The 22,168-nt window shown below is 35.9% G+C and overlaps 1 protein-coding gene across 1 annotated transcript in view; it reads left to right on the forward strand.

Moving 5' to 3' along the window:
- Positions 1-888: 888 nt before the first annotated feature.
- The window catches only part of FNBP1L (formin binding protein 1-like), a 32,217-nt gene continuing 10,937 nt past the window's right edge, over positions 889-22,168 (forward strand). Inside the window, exons 1-9 of the mRNA XM_009884900.1 lie at positions 889-936; positions 5,464-5,579; positions 13,597-13,650; positions 15,168-15,315; positions 15,720-15,782; positions 17,288-17,392; positions 17,903-18,031; positions 20,143-20,289; positions 21,094-21,297. Of these exons, the coding sequence (XP_009883202.1) occupies positions 889-936; positions 5,464-5,579; positions 13,597-13,650; positions 15,168-15,315; positions 15,720-15,782; positions 17,288-17,392; positions 17,903-18,031; positions 20,143-20,289; positions 21,094-21,297 (1,014 nt within the window). The remainder of the gene's footprint in view (positions 937-5,463; positions 5,580-13,596; positions 13,651-15,167; positions 15,316-15,719; positions 15,783-17,287; positions 17,393-17,902; positions 18,032-20,142; positions 20,290-21,093; positions 21,298-22,168) is intronic.

Raw genomic sequence — 22,168 nt, forward strand, 5'->3', positions numbered from 1 at the left:
ATGCATAAAGATAGATACAAAAATAGAAAACACAAACAATTAGGCACTGAAGAGGTTTCAGAGATCAGAACAACTGAAATGTATTGTCAGAAGTAGATTAGTGTAACACACTCTAATTAAAATACAATTTTATAATCTGATTTATCCTGAAGACAAATAGGGAAAGGTATAGTATACTGGTAAGTTCTCATTAATATATTTATGTCTGATTATGTTTCCGTAATTTTTAGTGTAGCACATCAAGCAGTTCTTTGCACAAACACTGCAAGTTTTTTTAAAAAAATAAATAAATTTACCTGAAGTAATCTCATTCATGTAAAATGTTGAATCATTTGAACTTAATTCAAGTCCTTCATCTTTATTTTAAGAAAAAAGCAAGGTGCACAATGTTTCATAGAAACACCAGATATTTCAGAAGAGTGATAAAATCTTGAGATGTGAAGTAATTGCTGTATAATATTTTGTAATTTAAAATATTTACGTTCTTGAATAGAGTTGGGTCTTCTTGTGTTCTGCAGGAAGGAAGGACATTATGCAGAATTTAACCTATCATTGAAATTTATCCATAATTCAGGTTCATTTGAGAAACCCTCATGGGCTTTAATTGAGTAAACAAGAACTGCAGTGATCAATGCTGAGTTACATAATCAGCCACATTTTCTCAGTTGGATTGCTGTGGACTAGTAGTTGTGTGGTTAAGTAATTTGTTGCTTTTCCTAAACTGGTAATAAAGTACGTTTCTATCCACAAATGCACTGGGGAAGATATTGCAGATTTAATTAATTATAGTAATTAATTGAGATAGGTTGCTTAAACTTGTAAGGTGATACAGTTTTATGTTCAATATGATTCTTAAGGCTTTCAACTGTGTTGTCTGGAGATATCGAAATGGAGGTCAGTGAAATGGAGACTAATCAGCAAGTCGATGTTGATGCAGTAAACTAGAGTTTATTGTAAAAGAATCATTTAGTAAAACAGCTGTTTGGTTTTTTTTTCAGAATGTGATAGCACAGTCCTAGCTTTTAATGTAAGTAGAAATGCTTTCTGAAGTTGATGAAAGCTGGGAACATTAACCCTTTAAAAATCTGAGTCTGGTTTAATGCCTTTTATTTGAAACTCCCGTATAAACCAGCGTCTGGACTACCTACTGGTAGCTGTAGGAAGACTAAAGGTTTGGTATTTATGCTGTAGTATTCCTTCCACTCCTTATCCCTTTGAAGAGTTCCTCCATGTTTTTCTTTTTATTGGGTCTTGAGGCTTGTTTGGGGAAAAAACAGGTGTCTGTAAGAGGGGGAGGGCAAATTGAAAGGCTGTTTTGTCTTTGGTGCAGATTTGATTCAGCTTGGCTCCTTGCTTGATGATTCAGCTGCTATTATTGTAAAGCTTCCTGGTATCTGCAAAAACCTGATAAATTTAGAATTGCATACCTGAAGTATGCGTAACATTGATCTGTGGTTCCAGTAAATATTCTTGAAGTAGAATTTAGGGAGGTAACATTTCTTTTTGGAATATTCTATATTGACCCACGACAACCTTTTTGTGAAGTGTCAGATTTGTTTGTTTATAATGCAGAGACTTTGGACTAGATTCCAGCTTTTGAGTGGGCAGTTTCTACTTACGGTCACCATCCATTAGCTGACATCAATCAGTTTAATAATAGTCAGTTGCAGTTTTAATAAAGCTTTTTACAAAAATTGACTGCTCAGCTGCTAAGAGGTGTGGGGAGTTACTAGACAAACAGCAATATGTATTTGCCTTGAAATATTGTTGAGAACATACTTTGCTATCAAGATAGAAGATAGATATTATAGGATGTGCTTTTTTTTTTTTAATTGCCTTTCGACGATCCTTAGTTCATGCAGTTTTCGCATTTCTTATAAAGGAGCCAGCCAAATTAATACATGGATACATCTATTTTGAAATTCCAGGCTTGAATTTTATTGTAACTATTTGGTTCATTTTCTCCTCTGTATAGTACTGCCTGGGTTTTGTGCCCCCCCCCCCTTCAAGATATTGCTTGGTTTGGCTTGTATCTCAGTGCATTAATTTGATTTCCTTTGTAGCAGTGTGGAATAGTTTCTGCTTGTGTTCCTGGATAAAAAGAAAACTCTTTGCTTAATTGAGGCCCAGAGCTCAAACATGGATGCTTCTGGAGAGAAGTTGAAAGGACCACGAGTAAATTTGTGACTTGCCTCTAGAGGCCTCTCTGAAAAGGCCATTCCTTTCTGCTTATTAATTGATGTTGCCCTTATGTTTTGCTCATTTAGCTCAGTGTCGTTATTGAGTAGTATAAGGTGATTTTTGTGACAGTGGACTTTGATTCAGTGGTTTATTGTTTATAGAGATGAAAAACTGTGAAGCTCATGTGTTTGCTTAATATATTTTCTTTATCTGTTAATTGAGAACTCTGTTCTACAGTACACACGTGACTTATAGAGAACTTAAGAGGCATCGTCAGTATGTCCAAATCAATCCAAAGAATCAATGTTTATGTGAGAGTTTATTATAGTGTTTTTATTTTGAATACAAATCTACAAATCATCTGTCGATATTTATTTTTTTAGGCTTCCAACTTTGGTCATTCATAAGCCAGTTTTCAAAAAATGCTTTGGTACTTCTTGAAAGTACTATTTTTTTTGTCCTTCACACTCTCTGCTTTATTCTAAAAAAGTGCATAATATAATTGCTGACCAAAAAATGGCAGTGAACAAAATGATGTTGTGAAGCTGTCTCAGTCTTCCAGAGAGTGGGAATGTACTACTATTTTTTTTATAATTCCGCTAAATGTAGCCTAATTGCCCACTAAATTAGGATTTCCATTCCTCATCTTGGAGATCGTTAATGCATCCATGAGTAGTTTCGTAGATGTCAATAATAGTGGAGGAGCTGGACTAATGTAAAGGTCCGCAGGGTAGTGAGGGTAGATAATGGGTTTTAATTGTTTTCTTACACGGGATTTACTCCGTTCAGGTTGTTCTGTGTATGTTCTATGCATGTTCCTCATACAGGGAGGAAACAAATTCCTTCTTCCCTTGAGGGGCTGTGAGATAGTCCTACAAAGCTGTCTTTGCACAGAGCATGCTGTTTCTAGAATCAGATGAAGAGGAGGAATTGAGGAAAGGAAGAGTTTTTGGCACTTGGTCAGTGATTAAATGCTTCTGGTAAAGCATGAGGGGAGAACAGCATGTCAAACGTACTCACATCTTTCCATTCCAATTGCCTATTAGTATCAGAGAATTAGGTTTGACCAGTAGAGTCCTTTTTTGTTTGAACAAAATACTTGGAAAGCCATCCTCTCTGGTTACATGTTCGGAAACATAAGTAATGAGGTGTCTGTAATGCTAATGAAACCTTAGCAGCAAATGAGAGCTTTGTGGACTAAAGAGCCTAAGTAGGACAGCAAAGGCTTTGTTCTACTGTTCACTGAAGGAAGTCAGTTCTTAATGGTATTGGATGTTGGCTATATGCCAAAAGCACCTTTTGGAAACTTCTTTTGGATGCCAGGTTAACGTTGTCAGAGTAATTGCATAAAAAAGTGGAATGTAAAAAAAAATGCTTCCTGAGATTGATGATGTATTTTTATGCATACATGCAACCGTGGTGTGACACTGAAGTATGGTAACCGTCTCCCTCTTCTCACACACAAACAGCTTTTCTAAAAACAGTAGCAGGAAAGTCACTTCATTTGACAAAAGATATTTAATGTGGAAACGTCCAGTTGGTGTAAAGTGGGTGCATCAGAACAATATGAGATACAGATCACAGTTTCCCAAATACATTAAAATCTTGTCTTTAGTGCATCTCCTGTCTCTTGGCTGTTTATATGGTTCTCTGGTGAAACAGATCAGGGAAAGTGGTTGCGTTTTTGGTGGATAGAGCAATGCAGAGGCAGGAGCACACTGCTGGTAGTGGAATAGGATGGGTCCTTTTGGTTGGTAGCGATCGCATGCCGTTGGATCGATGTGTTTAAGGCACTAACAGCCATGGTTGTTAGTCCATGCTGTAGGATACTGAGCGCCGAAAGGCAAGATTTGAGAGCAACCTTAATCCCATTACATTCTTTTTTCTTGTTCTTGTCGGTTGTATGTAGTTGTGTTGAAGTGAAGACATTTTCCTCAAGTCTTAAGCTCTGCAGCATTTTATGGGATTTCTCGATTTAACTTCAGATCATCCTACTGCATGTTGAAATTGAACTTAAATTGCTAATATTAAAGGTCCACATGATTTGTTAGGTTCAGGCAAGTTACTGAATCTGCAAGACACAGCTTCTGATAAACACCTCTCATTATTTTTTTTTGTGTGTGTAAGTTAAATAAACTTTGCCTTTAAGTGCTTTCTTTAGCTTCTTTTTCTTTCTTTTTCCTTTTCTGCTTTGTATTTTCTTAATTTACCGTGAAGTGTATTTGGATACAGCACATACAGGACACAACCTTTGATGTTGCAGTTGCTTGTCTCTTTGGATTACCAAGTCATAAGCTGAAAATTTTCCATTTTTGCTCTGTGGCAAATTTTTTAGCATAAAATACAAGTACGAGCGAGACTAAAAATACTTGCTAGGCTGTATTTTGTACCTTCATTCATTCCTGTCTGAGCCCTAACCCCGCCATAGTTACACTTGGTTTTTGGATTTTCAACTTGTCCTAATTAGTGTATCCTCCACCTGTTGATCAGTACAGAGTACAGTGAAAGATAAGCTTTGAAGATAATTTAATGTATTAAAAATTCCCCAACTTTTTTTGAAAGTGTGGTTTATTTTTGACTGTTTCTCTTTGGTTTGTGCCTTTGCTGTGCTGTAACTTTCTTAATGGCTAAGGACAGGTTTGCTTTCTTTGCAATCTCTTGCTAGAGCTGATGGTGAGCTGTGTATATAGATTTGCTTTAATAAATGTTTTTCATATGCAGACTACACCCAACTTTGTCACGCAGCTGTAATTTGTATTATTTTTCTTTCAGTGGGTAAATGCAAGAGTTGGAAGTAATTTTTTATTTTTTTTTTATCCAATGAAATTACAACTTCTTGTGTTTTAAAACTGCCAAACGCATCTCACTTGTTGAACAGTCTCTTACTAACTAGTACTGATCTTTGGTTATGTCTTCGTTACCTAAGTGGAAAAGATCCACTTTTGAATGAAAAGATTTTTAGGGGGAAAAAAAGACATATTTGCATTATGAAAGTAATCAAGGACTGCATACAACTTAAAATGCAAATATTTAGAGCTGTTTTTACAGAAAGCGGTAGATCTGTGCCTGCACATACAGCTTACTGTTCTGGTGTATGGCTGATGTGTATATATATCTATATATGCACACACAGACATGTGACTGATTTATAACTTAAATAACTTCTATTCAAGTAGTAAGCGTTCCGTTACAGCACAACTCATAAATTAATTATATGTTGTTTCTGGTGCTGGTGTGATTCTTAACTAATTCTGGGTATTTTGTTTCCTTTTGTTTTTAAAGGATCAGTTTGATAACTTGGACAAGCATACGCAGTGGGGCATTGACTTCTTGGAGAAATATGCAAAATTTGTAAAAGAAAGGATAGAAATTGAGCAAAACTATGCAAAACAACTGAGGTAAGGATTTTTTTTCTTTTTCTTTTTAAAAGAATCTTAATAGTTACTTAAAACCATTGTATCAGATGATGGGAAGGTATGTAATGTTGTGATTAATGGCCATTTTCATTTACAGAATTAATTAGATCACTAGTTCTTTTCCTGACAGATAACTTTTTCTTTACCAGAAAATTACCTTTGAGCGTGCGCTTGCGTGCTTGTTTTTGCTTTCTTTCCTCCCTCTCTTCCCACCCACCCTTCAAATCTTTGAACTAAAAAGGTTTTAAGACTTAAAATTTAAGATTCAAAATTAAACAAAACCATAGTAATATTTTTTTCCACTGACTATCAGCACGTTTGTTGCAAATTACATTACCCATATCTACATTTTTGTGTGTGTTCAACCAGCTTCAAGCCTCTGCTACTAACTCATTTCTCATGTTGAATTGGTAAGAGCTGCGCTACACTGTGTTAAGAAATCTTACTGAAATCATTGAGCAGAGCTTGAGGAGGCAGTATCCTTAAAGTGTGCCCTTTCTGTAGCTGGTCTTGTCCCTTTGGGTGAGACTGGAACCCAACCACCCTTTGTCTTACCTTTCCTGTTTACTTTTTATTGGTGCCAAGTGAAGCATCTGTTAGGTCCACTAGGAATTTCTCCTCAGGGATCGTACAAAGATCATACAAGAAGAGTAGCAGCAGTGAGATGTCAGAGAAGCATGCTCTTCAGAATAAAGTCGGATTGATTTATACTAAAAGGTGCACACAGTGCTTGAAGAACAAGATTTAAAATAAGACACTTCTGTGAGCTTGGCCTTCACCATAATCTTTGCTGTCTTGAATTTCTTTGGGGATTCAGCTGAAGCTGCTGCCCAGCCCTTGTCAGGCTGAAACTGATAGCAGCTTCTCTCCTGTGGTGTCTTCCATCGTCTTGTCACTTGCCACCAGATACAGAACCGAGGAATCCTTCTTCGTAAATGCAGTAATGAGATTCACAGCTGAGGGTATGGATGTTCTCTGTCTAGGCTGCTCATTTCCTTTTTTATTTCTTTATCAGCTGCTTTTGATCCAGTTGTGTATATTCACCTAACATAATACCCCATTACTTTACTGAAGGAATTTTTTTCTTAAAAGGAAGGAAATAAATACTACTTTTCCAAAGCTGGCATAGAAGAACTTCAGTAGGTAAAGGAAAGTTTGAAGCATGCACAGCACCAGTTCACAGCCCAGTTCTGATTTGTTTTCAATTGTCTGTTTAAAAATGGAAATGTGTTTTATTTGCACAGATCTATCCCGACCTTTTCCTTAAATCGTATGAACAAATGCCATTTTGCTTAATTTTATTTAAAGGTTCATTCCACAGCTAGCAAGATGAGACACCACATTATTGCTTCAGGATTTGAATAAAAAATAGGAAATCTTCTCTGTTCAGCATTTTACCCTTTTGGGTAAAACTTTTTCTCAAAGTGTCTTTCAAAAATGAAAGAGTTATGTCAAGTACCTCTTCTGTCAGATGACTGGACTGACTGTCCATGTGGAGTAAGTATGACAGTTTTACAGGTCTTGCTGCCCACACGGCGTACGGTGCATGTGTGCACTTCTGCCTGCTGCCAACGAGGGTCTGGACAGCACACACACGAGAGGGTGACTGATTTTCTGCCAGTAGACCAGTTCATAAAGCTACTCTTCAGTATTCTTGCCTGTGTATTCCTTGGAGGAGAATTGATTATTAGTAGTGAACTGTCTTGTGATAACAACTTGATTTCAGCCATCATTGCTCTTGAGGACACTCACTGTTTTTAACCATGTGAAACACCCGTGAGGCCCTACGGGAGATTGAGATCAAGCAAAATTTTCAGAAGAGTTAGCCACCCTGCAGTTTGCTCCTGAGACGTTTTGAGAGAGAAGGTCTTGGGGGTGGACTATGGTTCTGGTGAATTTTAATGCTGGCAGCATATGGCCTGTGAGATAAATGTTAATATCTCTGATAGAAATTTCTAGTTTAACATTGTTTTTCCTTTTGTAACAAAATACAATCTGAAAAATATAGTGTTGAGAATCTCTTCATAGTAAACTTTATTGCTGAGATTTATGCCCTTTTTTAGTAGATACATAAAAAGTACGGTGAGTGGTTACCTCTTGGTAGTTCTTTGACTCTGTTAGTACTTGGATGGGAGACCAAGGAAAAACAAGTTTAATGAGGGAGATAATGCTAGTGATGTATGGTGATATTTTTTTTCTGTCTTGGTTTCAGTGTGGGCCATGAACATTCTGTTGAGATTGTTGATGCATCTTATTCTCTCAGACTTAAATCCAAGGATGAAAACTTGAGTGAATTTTTCATAACAGTTTTCACAAATTGGAGTCTGTGTCCTGGCAGAAATTCATGTTCACTTTATGTATACCCTTGTATTTTGAAGAATTTTTTTTGTATACTGACGCAACGTGGTGATGAGACTTTCGCAGGTGCAACAGCTGTTTTGAGTCTTTTAGGAGATGACAAGTGATGCATGTACAGCTTGTGAGGAACTGTCTGAGTGAACTCACTATATTGTTACTGTATGCGGTTATTGCAGGTTATGATCGCTGAGTAATTCCAGAAATGATAACTCGTGAGAATCCTGTCCAAATACTGGTTTTAGGTTGCAAGTCATTCTTCTTTGATAGGTAGTTCTTGAAACTAAGAAGGAATCCTCAAATGTCTACGAAGAAAAAAAAAACTGTTAAGAGAGCTTGTCTTCTCTGTGTGTGCAATATATTTCGTTCTGAAAAAAAGCAACTGTAATTTCTTTTTTTTTGACCTAACTTGAAGGGAAAATCTTAAGCTTTGTGTAGCTTAGGTCTCAACTAACCTATTGTGGTACCCCAAGGATTGTGAAGGTTATTACAAGCTGTTACTGAGTTACAAGGATGTGAATCAGGACAAACATTGCAATATACATTGTAGATGAACAGGTTTCCTTTTAATTATATGCCTGTTTAATTTGTTTCTATTATATAATTTGACCAAAAAAAATAGATTCAGTATGTGCCGAATTACTGGGCTCTTGGCTGAATTTTGTAATTGAATTCTCAGATGCTGTTTTTGATCAGCATTGTTGCTTAAAAGGGGCGAGGTGAATGTCCATTTTGTTTACTTCCACATCACACACAAAATAATTCTGGAGGTTCACTCCCTTCTTGTTCTGTCTGAAGCATTATGACACTTGAGAAGACAGAGGTGTTCTAATTCCTGTGATGTTAGGTAGTAATACAAGTTGCACCTGCAGTTATAGATGAAACTACCATGCAGAATAAGATTTCTGAATTTGGTCAACTTTTCTATCGTCAGTTTAAAGAAAATAGCGATGATTGTTCTTGAACTATTTGAGTGTTTCCCTTTAAAATTGTACATTGTGGTTTCTGGAGATGTATAGTTAATCTAAGCAAATGTTTTTCTACGTACTATTGTATATAAGTGGTTTTTTTTCTAACTAACAATATTAATACATGCATATGTCTAGTCAAATTGAGACTAGTTACCAAATTTTGGGATCTTGGAAACATTTAAAATGGGTGTACGCTCAGATGTGAAGCTGGGGACACAGATTATCACCATATGTTTCCATTTCTCAAATATCTCTTCCTTTGATTGCAGCTGAGAATTTACGCTGTTGATTATTATCAAAATATGGATGTGGCAGGTTTTTTTGTAGTGGTGGTTCTGCAAGCCAAAGCATGAAGTCTTAGTGGTTCCAAGGATATTCAGCTTTGTAAACTCAAATTCCATGTTACAATTTTTTAAGATTCATCTCTTCAGTTTAAACTTTTTCTGATAACATGTTACTAAATACAGTTCATTCTCATTGTTTTCACCCAGTCCATAATATTCATATGCAATCACTGAAGCCATCAGAACCCTATTTGAAAGTATTACTTTACATAGAAATATGAAAAGCCTTTAACTACTTATAGCATTTCTAGTAACTTATGAAAGCAGACTGCAAAGTTTGTTCCTGGGCTAGTTTGCAATGTGGTGTAGAGGCTGTAGAGGTTTAGTATAAGCAGATGCCACAGTACCTGAGCTGTTACCTTAATACAAATGCTACCATGCTGCTGCTGCTGCTCTTCTTTACGTTCTGTATTAATTGATTGAGGAAAACTTAGTTTTGAGTCGATAAACACAATTTTTGCACAAGTGTCTTTAAAATTTTATGTAGGTGTTTTATGTACGTGGCTATAAATAATTTTAAATTATTAACTAGGATGCTTTTTGAAACTTCTATGTGAGTGACGTACTTCTTTTGAAGATCAGTACTATAGTCCAGGCTGGTATCTCACTGGTGTTGACCTGAGACTAATTTATACTGAGAAGAGAGGTCGATAAAATTACAGGAGCAACGTGTGCTTGGTCCTGTATGAAATCTCCTTCCAGATGGCTGTCAGACAGCGTGTGGTAGAAGTCATCTAAATTGTACTTCCAGAGAGGATTAAAGTGTCATCAATCTACACTTTTCTAAGGAAGTATAGAGGAATTTATCCTGTAGATTTGATTCAGTTCTGATGGTCTGCAATTACGTCTGCAGTTTTCTTCTGAACTAGTCCAGATCCATATTGGGATCCTGAAGATTAGACGCGCATTTAGATAAAAATGTTAAAGAATGTTATGCCCCCTTGAAGTGTCAACTGGCTCCTCTTTGAAAGAATGCTTCACTCTTTGGATCCACACTCATACTAGCTGCTTGTCAACCTGTGTTTTTTCAAAAATTTAAATCTAATTTTTCTGTTTTTTCTAAGTGTTGGTATTCACTTTTTGGAAAAGCCATTTAGGCTTCATTGTTCGTGTGAGCACTGGCTTTTACTTTGAACTTTAAGTTCTGCATTTGCTTGTTATTTCGTCTTTACTGACTTTGTAGTACCTTGTGCTGTTATTGAATCTTAAATCCTGATCACACAGTGTCTCAAAACTGTATGTTCCTGTGATCCTAAGGTAGACAAGATTGACTAATGAAACTGACTTTTATTAGAAGAAAGGATTATATAATATTTTTGTCTTCCTAGAAATAGTAAACAGTTGCATTAAAAAATGAAATTAAAACAAAAGTCAGCACAATAGTAAATAATATATATTTCTGACCCTTCTCTCCTGCCACTTTAAACTGTATGATTTTAGTAAGTGATGTCTCTTCTCATTTTTAACACCTCTGAAAATCTTCCCTTGCAAAGGCTGGTGTGTGGTTGCTTAGCTACAGCATTGTATGCTTGTTATGCATTTCACCTTCTGAATAATAAGGTAAATTTTAGGAGTTTCCCCATTCATCGATAAGCACTGAGGAGCAAAGCATAAATGCAAAGGAAATGAAAACATGGGAAAGTCACTTAGCAAAGAAGATTAATCTTTTTTTTTTTCTTTTACTTGAGTTTATGCATTTTCCAAGCAAAATGCCTGCATTTAATCCCTACCAAGTAGAATGTCACAACAGGCAGTGGATTCTGGGGATAGTGAAAAGAGATTCTTGTTTTAACTTCGATGAGTAAGTTCTTATAAAATTTGTAGGTTTTTTTTTTTTTTTAAAAGTCAGTGTTTATTCTGGTTTTTAAGTACATGCTGATATTAAAAGGACTTGACTATCTTATCAGGGTTGTTCTTTCTGGATGTAGTCTCTGAGGGTATGGAAAGAGACAAAGGGTCTAAGCTTGCTGTTTCCACACTGACTCCCTGCTCATATTTTGGTATATACTTCATGACTGAACATAGTTTCACTACTTGTACCCTTGTACCATAGAGATAATACGACTTCCAAATAAATTGATTTGAGAAGCTGCACAAGGTTATTTTAGATGAAAGCACCCTTGTTTTAATGATAAGGTAGTTGATAGTTGGTAACAACTGAAGTTACACATGGACAGTGGTGATGAGATACAAAACATGCATGCAAGATTTTTTTTCATAGAATCTTCTCTTATTCCTCCTTGTTTTTTCTGTAGCTTTGGGGGTGTAGATTGCTTTATATAGTCCACCTTGCTGCCTTTGGGGAAACTGGTTTGAGCGATATTAATAATTAGTCTAAGAAGTCAACAGCAAGTTGTCTCAATTACTAGTGGACAGATAGATGGAAGAAATATATCCAGAGGCCAATTAAAAGACAACTGTTAAAGCAGCTCTGCTAGGTTTGCATTGCTTTATACTTAATTTCATCTTTGGGTGGATGAGTAAAATAGTTTCATTACAAAGTATCATCCCTTTACACAATACAGAAAGTTTGAATGAAGTCTATTTCGTACTAGTTAAAAAACAGAGGCATTGTTTGCATAACCCAGGCCCACCTCACCAACACTCCTCCTGAAGTCTTCCCTGACAAGCTCAAGGCAAACACTGTCTCTTGAACAAAATGATTCGGTTGTGTGCACTTGGTTTGTTGTTCGGTGGGTTTTTTTTTCCTTGAATGGAAGGTATGATTATTTAGAGATGTATGTGGGGAACAAAATTGCCAGCATGGTGTTGCTTCTATTTGTGGCTTGTAAAGCAAATAATTGACATGCATTATTTTCTGCTGAGATGTTAATTCACACTTTGAAATGTTACTTCAATAGTTTAAATGAGAGATGTCACAACACATCTGGTCCACAGTTTAAATATTACTAGCAAGATTTTGATGAAGTAGTTCTAATGTTTGGAAAATAGGAGAATTTCTGTGAGGGTGGGCATTGGTATTTAAATACTAGTCTATTTAATTTGAGTTGTAGAACTCTCTTTAACTGTTTGCTGCTTTTAAAACACAGCAACTGAGATGTTTTGCTTTTTTTACCTCAAAAAGCACAAAGGTTGAGTGTAAACAATTTGAGAAAAGTCTTACCTGTTTTTCTTTTGTACAAAAAAAGATTCTTTATTTGCTGTAAAATGACAAACACAGGGAAAGGAACTGTAGTAGTTTTTCTGTTTCATGGAAAAACCTGACAATTTTGAAAATCACTAGAATAAAAAATGCGACCAATTGAAAGTATCAACATCCAGCTACTAAAAATTAGAAGGAAATTATGGATTTATTTTTTTTTCCAAGACTGACACCATGTATCCTTTTGAATTTCAAGAATTTTAAGAGACGTCATTGCTGCCAGAAAAACAATACTGAAAGTCAATGCAGAATGTTACGCTGGAAAAACGTGTACTCAGAAGTTTAAAACAAAGGTACAGGAAGATAAGAATTTGAAAAATCACTGGACATTCTTTCCTGTTATCCCTCCTGTCTGTAAATTGTGTGGCTTCATTTCACGTTCATCACAGGATTTGGGATATTTGTAGCAATATATGTGACTGCAAATATTTTGCAGTTGTTTGTGTAAGCAGTGTATGTGTGTGTTATTTATGCTCTAGGGTAGAGTAGGTGATGTGGTTTGTATATTTCTTAAGGCGCTGTTCCTGCATTGTATGATAAGCAAATGCGTTCTATCAGTGTTCTCAGAAATTGGACTGTGACACTGTGTAAAGTGCTGGTCCCATGGACTGTCTTTTAGAATATCTTGGTTTCTAAAAATCTGATATTTACAATACTGGTGGTAGGGCAAAATGTAACGACTTTGCTGGAAAGAGATGTTGCTGCTTCCATTCTGGAAATATCCATATTGAAGATCTGGAGATACTGTGGTTAAAACCTTCAACCTGAATTTACACTGAAAGCTTAATTCAGTCATGGAGTTCTGTGCTCATGGGTATAGCATACAGTGTGCATTATCTATATGTTACACGGTGATCAAACATTGGATATTTTTTTACAAGCCGCCTTTTGCATGTGTGAAAAGGATGCTAAATAAATAACATTTTATGTCTAGTCACTGTGCAATAGAGGTTTTAAAATACTTAATTGTTCTAGGTCAAATTAACCTTCAATATGCCATAGATTTCTGCCTTGTGTTATCTAAAGGACCCTTATAAGATGACAGAGGGAACAGATTTGTTCCTTGAAGTCATTAAAAAGAAGTACTTTGTTCATGCAGTTTTCAATATGTATGTCTTCTCAGAAGAGACTCTAAAATACCATCTTTTGTCATTCTTCCTTAATAGAAACCTGGTTAAGAAGTACTGTCCTAAACGTTCACCCAAAGATGAGGAACCCAGGTAAAAATGTGCATTTCAAGTTCTTCGTATAAGAAACGAGGACTACAGTATACTCTGTCTTTCATGGAATTTTTTTTTTTTCTTTTTTTAAGATAAAGTATTTAATTGGCTAAGACATGAAAAGAATTCTGCTTGGCTTCATATAGTTCTGCTGTAATTCTTAAGCACGAAACCTGAGTTTAGTTCTGTTAGTATTTTAAAGTAGTAAACATGGCAGGTTGTGCTTGCTCCATTCCAAATTAATCTTTAGCTAGCTGAAAGTTTGAAAGCAGAAGTTTAGTATTCTATGTACAGTCTAGTATTATTTTTTTATAGAAATGCAATTATGTGTCCTTAGGCTGTGGCTTTTTGCTTAGTTTAGTGGAGTTTTTCAGTGCGTTTGTGTGGCAATACAAATGTAGCTATACATTTGTATACTGAGACTTGAGTGTACACAAAATTGTCATGTTTTTGGCAAGAAGAGCTCTTAAACTGCTGGCTTGCTTTGACTCCGGAGACAAAATAAGCAAATGTCTAACTGTGGAGGAGCAATTTCTGCTAAACAACTTTATGATTATTTATCAAAGAGGTGTTTATTTTGCTGTCCATGTCCATAGCCATTTTTTTATTTATTTAGAAAAACACAATACTTTTTTTCTTTAGGGATAACTGCTACAAAGGAAAGAAAGTGGGCAAGTTTCAGGTTGCAGCCAGAGCACATGCTGTGCACAGAGTGCCTGAGAATTCACACTAGGATTTCCTCTAGCTCTTTTGACTATTTAAAGGTCCTGGACCACAGGGAATGGGATTTCTAGTGCTAGAGTGGCATTTGAATTCCCCAGAGCCAAGCCTATGGAGATGGCAGTATTCCACAGTTAAAAGAGAGAAAGATGTATATTTTAATGTGGTGCCTGTTTTTTTTTTTTTTCCTTTCTTCCCTTCCACACACACTTTCTACCCTTTGCCCCTCCTCTTCCCCCCTTTTTAGTGCCAGCCATAGTGGCACCTTACTTCCAGCCAGGAGGTGGGCAGGCAAACAGGCAGCTGTCTCCAGAGCTGATAGCAAACTTGTTCTGTAGATCATCCATCGGGATGCATATGAGTGGTATGATTGGCATGTTCCACCCTCAAGACTACCAAGCACATCATCTCTGCAGCAAGTTCAGCCTCCGAGCCTAGGGACGTATGTATCCGTTCCCAAGCTCAGGCCTCTCAGTTGGCAGCTTAGGAGATACCACTATACTACAGGGCTTTCCAGGTAGTATTCTTCTTCTTTCTTTTCCATCCACAAAAATCCATATTCTTATAAAATGTATTTGAAGAGACATTGCAACGTATAGTCCATCCTAGGCTTAATGTAGGCTTTCCCAACTTGCTACTATAATTCAATTAGCATTAAGATAAGGTTTATTGTAAAATATGTATGATTGGTTTTTTATTTAATCAGGAGTACAGACTGTACTGAAAGAAGTCCGTTTAAAAAAAACTGTCTCACTTTTTGTCTATGTATGTCTGTGTGTGTGTGTGCTCTCTGTCAGGTTTACTTCGTGTATTGCCTTTTTTAACATCCTTAATGAGTTGAATGACTATGCAGGACAACGAGAAGTAGTTGCAGAAGAAATGGGACACAGAGTGTATGGAGAATTGATGAGATATTCTCATGATCTAAAAACTGAGAGAAAAATGGTAATTTCTATATATTTTTATTTGATAATAGGATATCAAAATGGATATGTCTTTTAATGAATCGATATATTTGTTTACCCAATTTAATGAACTTGGCAATAAATAGGTTTTGTAATACATTTGTAAAACATATTTAAAGTTATTCTATATTTTTATGTACTGGTTTACTACAGTTATTAAACTTAAAAATTAAGATCTGGGAGACAGTGCTTACTAGTGATTTTTTTTTTTGCCGGTGTAATTTTCATCTGTGGTTCTGTTCTTACGTGATTAGTAATGTCTTCCAAATACTGGTAACTTGTGGGAGATACTGCACATCATAGTGTGTCAACTAGAAAAGGGACTAACTAATGGTAATAGTACTAAAAAGACAGGTAAATTAAACTTATTTGTGGTGTTTTCAGCATCTTCAGGAAGGGCGAAAGGCTCAACAATATCTGGACATGTGCTGGAAACAGATGGATAATGTGAGTTTGTGGGGGGTCCTATCAAACCTAATAATATAGTCTGTAAATGGAACTGTCTCACCTTGTTTGCTTGGACTGTAACGTTTAGCTATATTCCTGAATTTCCAAATCAGACTTAGTAACGTCCAAAGTACAGCTCAATGCATTTGTAGTTCCCCGTTTAAAATAACTCTCCTGTAAACAGCGCATAAGTTTGAGTGCTTTTATCCAGCATAAAGGTATCCGTTTTTAACATGGGTACAGACTTCGGTTGCTTCTCCGCGGGATACTTTTTCTTTAGAGAGTAATTACTAATGACAATTTATTTGCACGAAGATGAAATCTTAAGTCACTGTATTTGACTTGAGTTTGTTAGGTAAGGTCTATTCAAGGATACCATTATGCTTTCAGGAGGTAGAATTACTTTTTAACAGAGAAATTCAGGAAGTGAATTTCTCTAGAACAGATTATAAGCTCCTCTTTCTTGAGAGACGTGCTTTTAAGGATGAGAAAATATATAGTTCAACCAAGCATATTCAAGGTGCGTTCTGATATTCTACTGGTTTAGTGTCTTAGAAATGTGTTATATCTTTGATCCAGATTACTGTGAAGCATACCTGAGAGGTGAATTTCTATTCTGTTGTTGTGGACCCAGATAAGCAATGTCTTGCTTCATTGTCATGTCAAAGAGTTTAATTCATGGTCAGAGGACCAGAGTAGGAGCAAATGTGGTAGTTTTAGATGCTGTCACCCTTCACCAAGGTAATTCCCAGAGTTCACCTGAAACAATCAGTTGTGTCTTGTGCGCTGTATTTACTTGAGTGCAAAGTCAGTCTTCTAAATGCATACAGCCTTTAAGGGTCACGTTAACCTCAACTGCGTGACTTTGCACTGAAGCAGGAGAGCAGTGCTCACGCATCTCTGTTGCCAGTTTGTCTCTAGAGCTGCTAACTTCTGGAGCTGCAACTGTTTTTCCTACAGCGGTTGTCTTGACAACAGCTGGATATATTGAACATCAATTGAATACTGTTGTCTGCTGCTTTCATCTACACCAGTTGATATGAATACTGGTGATAATGAATGGGTATGATGTAGATAGATCCTTCAGACTACCTTCAAAATTTAGTTTAATTTATTCAATTAAAATTGATCACCGAAGAAGGGAACTTGAAAATTTTACTCATACAAATCCAGGTTTAAGTTTTCTACCTTAACTTTTAGGTTGTTGAAGTCAGGCTAGAAAGTGGACTTGTCCATTTACAATTAACTGCAGGTCTTTGTAATATCTGATATTTTGTAGCATAATTGCAGTTGTTTCCTTGCTGGTACTTCAAGGAAATAAGTTTTAAATAGAAAAGTTGAAAATTTTTGAGGCTTGGTTGCTGCGAGAACAATGTATTTACTTAAAGGTACTTACTGAATTTAAGATATTTAAATGGAAGCTTTGATATTTAGAATTCAAAATTACTGTACAAAACCAAAAGGGGATAGTGGTTGTTGAAGCATTAAGTTTGTGGCTTTTGTAGAGCAAAAAGAAATTTGAGAGAGAATGCAGAGAGGCAGAGAAGGCACAGCAAAGCTACGAAAGACTGGACAACGACACTAATGCGACAAAGGCTGATGTTGAGAAGGTAAGAGTGGTGACATTTCTTTCTTTACTCTCTCTGTGGTGAAAAACATTTTATTTGCATGTTTATCATTAGTACTGGAACTACGTTCTTTGAGCGCATAAAATATGCCTGCTTATTATGTGCAAAATCAAAGACAAGACAGCACAGAGAGGGAGTACACTTCATTAGTCTCAAGATGATGCTGTTGAGGCGATGACTTCTGTAAACAGGCAGGCTTCCTGGTATTTGGTATCTTGGTCAGTCACTTCTGTGTTTTTTAGGGTATGCATTTAAAAAGCCATGTGGCTAAGGGACCTAAAATGGTCATTGCGCTCTCAGCATATAACAAATTAGGTCTGTAGGCTGTCAGTATATATGAAGTCTCACATTCTTTTTATTTCAGTTATAAGGCTGTCAGTTTTGGTGACTTGTGATGAGTGTTTTTGCACAGTTGGTAAAATGAATTAAAATTATGCTGTGTGGCATTGAAAAGCACAAGACATGTTTGAACTGATAACACTTTCCCACTAGGCTAAGCAACAGTTAAACCTGCGCACGCATATGGCTGATGAAAACAAAAATGAATATGCTGCACAACTACAGAATTTTAATGGAGAACAGCACAAACACTACTACATTGTCATTCCTCAGATTTATAAGGTAAAATAATTAACAGAGAAAGTAGGTCTTACCTTCTTTTAAGGGAGAAGTAGATTTTAAAATTTGAAACTTTACTTTTGGGATTTTAGTGGATAATTTTATCAAGAAATTAGCATAATCTTGATACAACCTGTGTTTTGTCATGAGATTGACTGCTTACAGTAATGATGTTTAGACTTGTAATGAAAATATTCTGTTGCATCTTCTATGAAGATTTTATATTTTATAGAATCTATGTTTAAATATTGCTGAAGAAGTATGGCAAAATGCACATTTGAGACATCTGGGTGAGAGTAAACATTTAAAACAAACATTCTAATTATGTTTGATCACTAGTTCTCTTGATGTTTGTGTGTGTGAATGCTTTGACTCTGGCTGAGATGAAGGAAAGCATACAGCTAATGGTGACTGTGGTTTAATGTATCTCATGTACAGGTATAAAATGGGTGGACTGGAGACAGAAGTACTTACCCCCACCCCAGTTGGTCATTGCTTCATCAATATTGCTATATAAAATAATAAAGAAAGTTAAAGGTCAGAGTAGATTAATACTTTGCATCTAAAAAGGGGATTTCTCAAGGTGTTTCGTGTAACTATTTAAGTGGGGTTTTTTTTAAGATTCTTTCAAAAACAGAGATTTTGCAAAACTAGTTTAAAATAAAATAGTTGGGGGGCATCAGTGAGGGAAATTTTAGAAATGTTTTGGCATGTATGTTCAGCCATCTGGGAGAATACAGTGACAGTAGAAACTGATTCTGAGACATGGAGTGAGGAAATGGAAAGTAAAAATACTGACTTTATTTGAAGGTGTACCAACTTAAGAATGCTTGGTATTTACCAGAAGCACAAGGGAGTTCATGTTTTTTAAAAACATTTATTAGAAGGTCTAGGATTCACAGGAAAAAAATTGCCTGGGCTTAATAAAGAATTCTCTAATATTTTAACTGTTAAGCAGCACTACAGTAGATCTGACATTAGCAGACTGGTGGAGGAATTGCAGTCAACTCCCAAGAGGAAGACTTGAATCATGTTTGTTTGTAGCTTGGACCAGAGTTTTGGTTTATTGCCTTTATTTCTCTAGGGTTAAAATCCATTATCTTTGTAAGATATTACTTACGTTTTTTGAAATCTCCAGTAAGAGCAGGAAGGCCTAGTCCTGCTTTCTCTTGGGGACTACATTTTTATTATTTCCTTGCAAGTATTTGGTAATGTTCTATGGGAAAACCTTGAGAGAGGGATTTAGCATGACTAGCTTGTTGCTGTGTTTCAGAGAGAGGAAATTGGATGCTGTTTGAGACATCTGCCTTTGTTAGAGTAGATACGGGAAAGATCCAATTTCTTACCCTGTTTTTGATAACCTATTGATGTATGTACTATTGCTTTTTGTTTTCTTTTGGTTTTTTCCCCCCCCACCTTCAATTAGGTGAAAGGTCCAGCGCTATTATCTTAATAGTATTTCTCTTTAATTTGTTCTTTTTGTTGTGTTCCAGTGGACTTGTATTACAAATCTTATGTAATGGTATTCTTTTCTTTATTTTCTTGCACACTTCTAAAGGAAATGGTTTGTATTTCAAATCAGAGAGCATGTCTAAACAGCATATAAATATTGCTAATTTTTTAATATTTTTTTAATCATTGGTATTTATTGGAAAGTAGAAAAATAAAAGCAAGATAGAGAGATTTATCACCAGAGAGAAATTACTTGGAACTAGAAGGAGAGAGTGAGGAGATGAAGAAATCAGTAGAATTTCTTTACTGTAGTTTTCATTTTTGCATGAAACAAGTATTTTAAACTAAGTAGGTGGCTGTATACACTGTACACGTGCTTTAAAAAAAGAATAAGGAAAGTCCAGTCCTTTACATCATTTTTAAAAACCAAAGAGTGTCAACTCTTGGTAACTACTGTTCTGGGCATCTTAAGTCTATGTCTGAAAGGACTTGATTTTTTTTTAACTTAATTAAGTTCTGTTTTGTTAAGCAAATAAAAATTCTGGGAAGGCACAGAAATTCTGTACTACACTGTGGTGACCACAGTAACTGCATACATCAGGACTGGGGGGAAAAAAAATCTGCAAAGAAAAGCTTTATTTTATCTTACTTTGTGCTTGCAGCAACTTCAAGAAATGGATGAAAGAAGGACTATCAAACTCAGTGAATGTTACAAAGGCTTTGCTGACTCTGAGCGCAAGGTTATTCCGATTATCTCTAAATGTCTAGAAGGGATGATCCTTGCAGCAAAATCAGTTGATGAACATAGAGTAAGTAGAATTGAGTGACTTCTTTAATGTGCATGAGCAATTTAACTGATACAGGAGCTGTGGAGAGGGGAAAGACGGACTTACCCTGTACATTTATCTTTCTGTTGTCAAATACTTGTCTGCTTGAAAAGTGTTGTGCCTTCAGTTTTAGCCTTAAGGGTCACTTCCAGTTTTGGTGTCTGTTCTTTCCCTGTTTTATTGCTTTTTGTGATCGGAAGATCTTTGGCACTTTCTCACTGTATGTGATTTTGGACACATTGTTTTGGTTATCCCAGAACATCCTAGAATACCACCATGGTTGGTATTTTCTCCAGTATGTAGCATTTAATTATATAAAGGGTGTCCAGTTAACAAGGTATCATTGTGTCCTGTTTGATTGCAGCTCGTGGCACTTCTTCCTTAGTCCTAATACGGGCTCTTCCCTAAAATATCTTACTACATCTGGTCTCTTAGTATTATCTTCATTTCAGTGCTAATGTTGAAGGATTAGAAGGTGGGGTAGTAGGTTTGGCCCTAAAGCACGTTCTGTTTTAAATTTGTGATAACCCTTGGGCAGTATTGGCTGGATTCTGAATAGCAGGATATGCTGTGATTCACGCTCATGGTAACACTGCTGAGAAAAAAAGAACATACTTTGTCTTAACTTGATCTATCCAAAAGGATACATTTTGAGCTCTCTCACACTTTCCTATCTGTGCATCTCTGCAATTAAAGGAAAAATTTATGTCTCCGTGTTTTTCTCTCTCCAGTTCTTGGTGGGTTTGCTTGTTTTGCTTTTTAAACTCCTTAATGTCTTATGTTTAGGACTCTCAACTAGTGATAGACTGCTTCAAATCTGGTTTTGAACCTCCTGGAGATTTTCCATTTGAAGATTACAGTCAGAATATTTACAGAACCATCTCTGATGGAACCATCAGTACACCAAAGCAGGAAGGAATGAGAATTGATTCAAAAACTACAGTGGGCAAGGCTAAAGGAAAGCTGTGGCTATTTGGAAAGAAGCCAAAGGTAACAATTAAGAAATCACTTTTCGGAAAATTCAAATGTGAAGATCTAGAGTGCATGGAAGCAGCAATTTATTTATTTTTAAATAACCTTCCCCTTGCCTGCCACTGTCTTTTAAAATACGTGTAAGGAGATCTGAAGGTTTGAGTAGGGCTGAATACTTACCATATTAAAAATCAAGTTCTCGCTGGGGGAATTGTTCTAATTTTTCTTCTAGTGATTTGTGTTTGGGAATGTTTTTAATAGTTATTTGATAAAAGTACCTTCCCATTTCTGTAACGTTTCTAAGTTTCTGTAAAGATTTTCTGCAATTGCATAAAAAAGGTGTTAATTGTAAATGTAAAAATAAGGGGACGGGGGAGTATGTTTTGGAATCAGACAGACTTCAGAACTCTTTCATACTACAAAAAGCAACCCCCTTCTAAATGTCACATTCCGTAGATGTTTATATATAGGACTGTTGTATAGATTTTTATTATACCTGCTGCTAGTTTTGAAAACTTCTCAGATTTGTCTGAAAACATTAAAATTTTAATACCTCATTGATAAAACATGCTGTTGAAACTCCATACAGGTAAATGTTCTAGAAGAAATATTACCATGAAATAGGTAAAAATATTCTTATGCTCAAAAAGCAGAGAAATTACTCCTTTCTTTTGTATTATTATATGGGTTTCAATTAACACTTTCTGTGCAACATGCCTTTATGGATCAACAAAAAAAGATTATCAATACATGCAGTAGCTATATAAATGAATATTGAAGCATATACATATTTAAATTTATGCTAGATCTTTATTTAGTATTGGAGCATATCAGTGAATCATTTTAATGATTCCTACAAATTTCAGTGAGGTTATTTTAATGCTTAAAG

This window comes from Charadrius vociferus, unplaced genomic scaffold (genome assembly GCF_000708025.1).
Source record: "Charadrius vociferus isolate BGI_N301 unplaced genomic scaffold, ASM70802v2 scaffold163, whole genome shotgun sequence".
Classification (NCBI taxonomy): Eukaryota; Metazoa; Chordata; class Aves; order Charadriiformes; family Charadriidae; genus Charadrius; species Charadrius vociferus.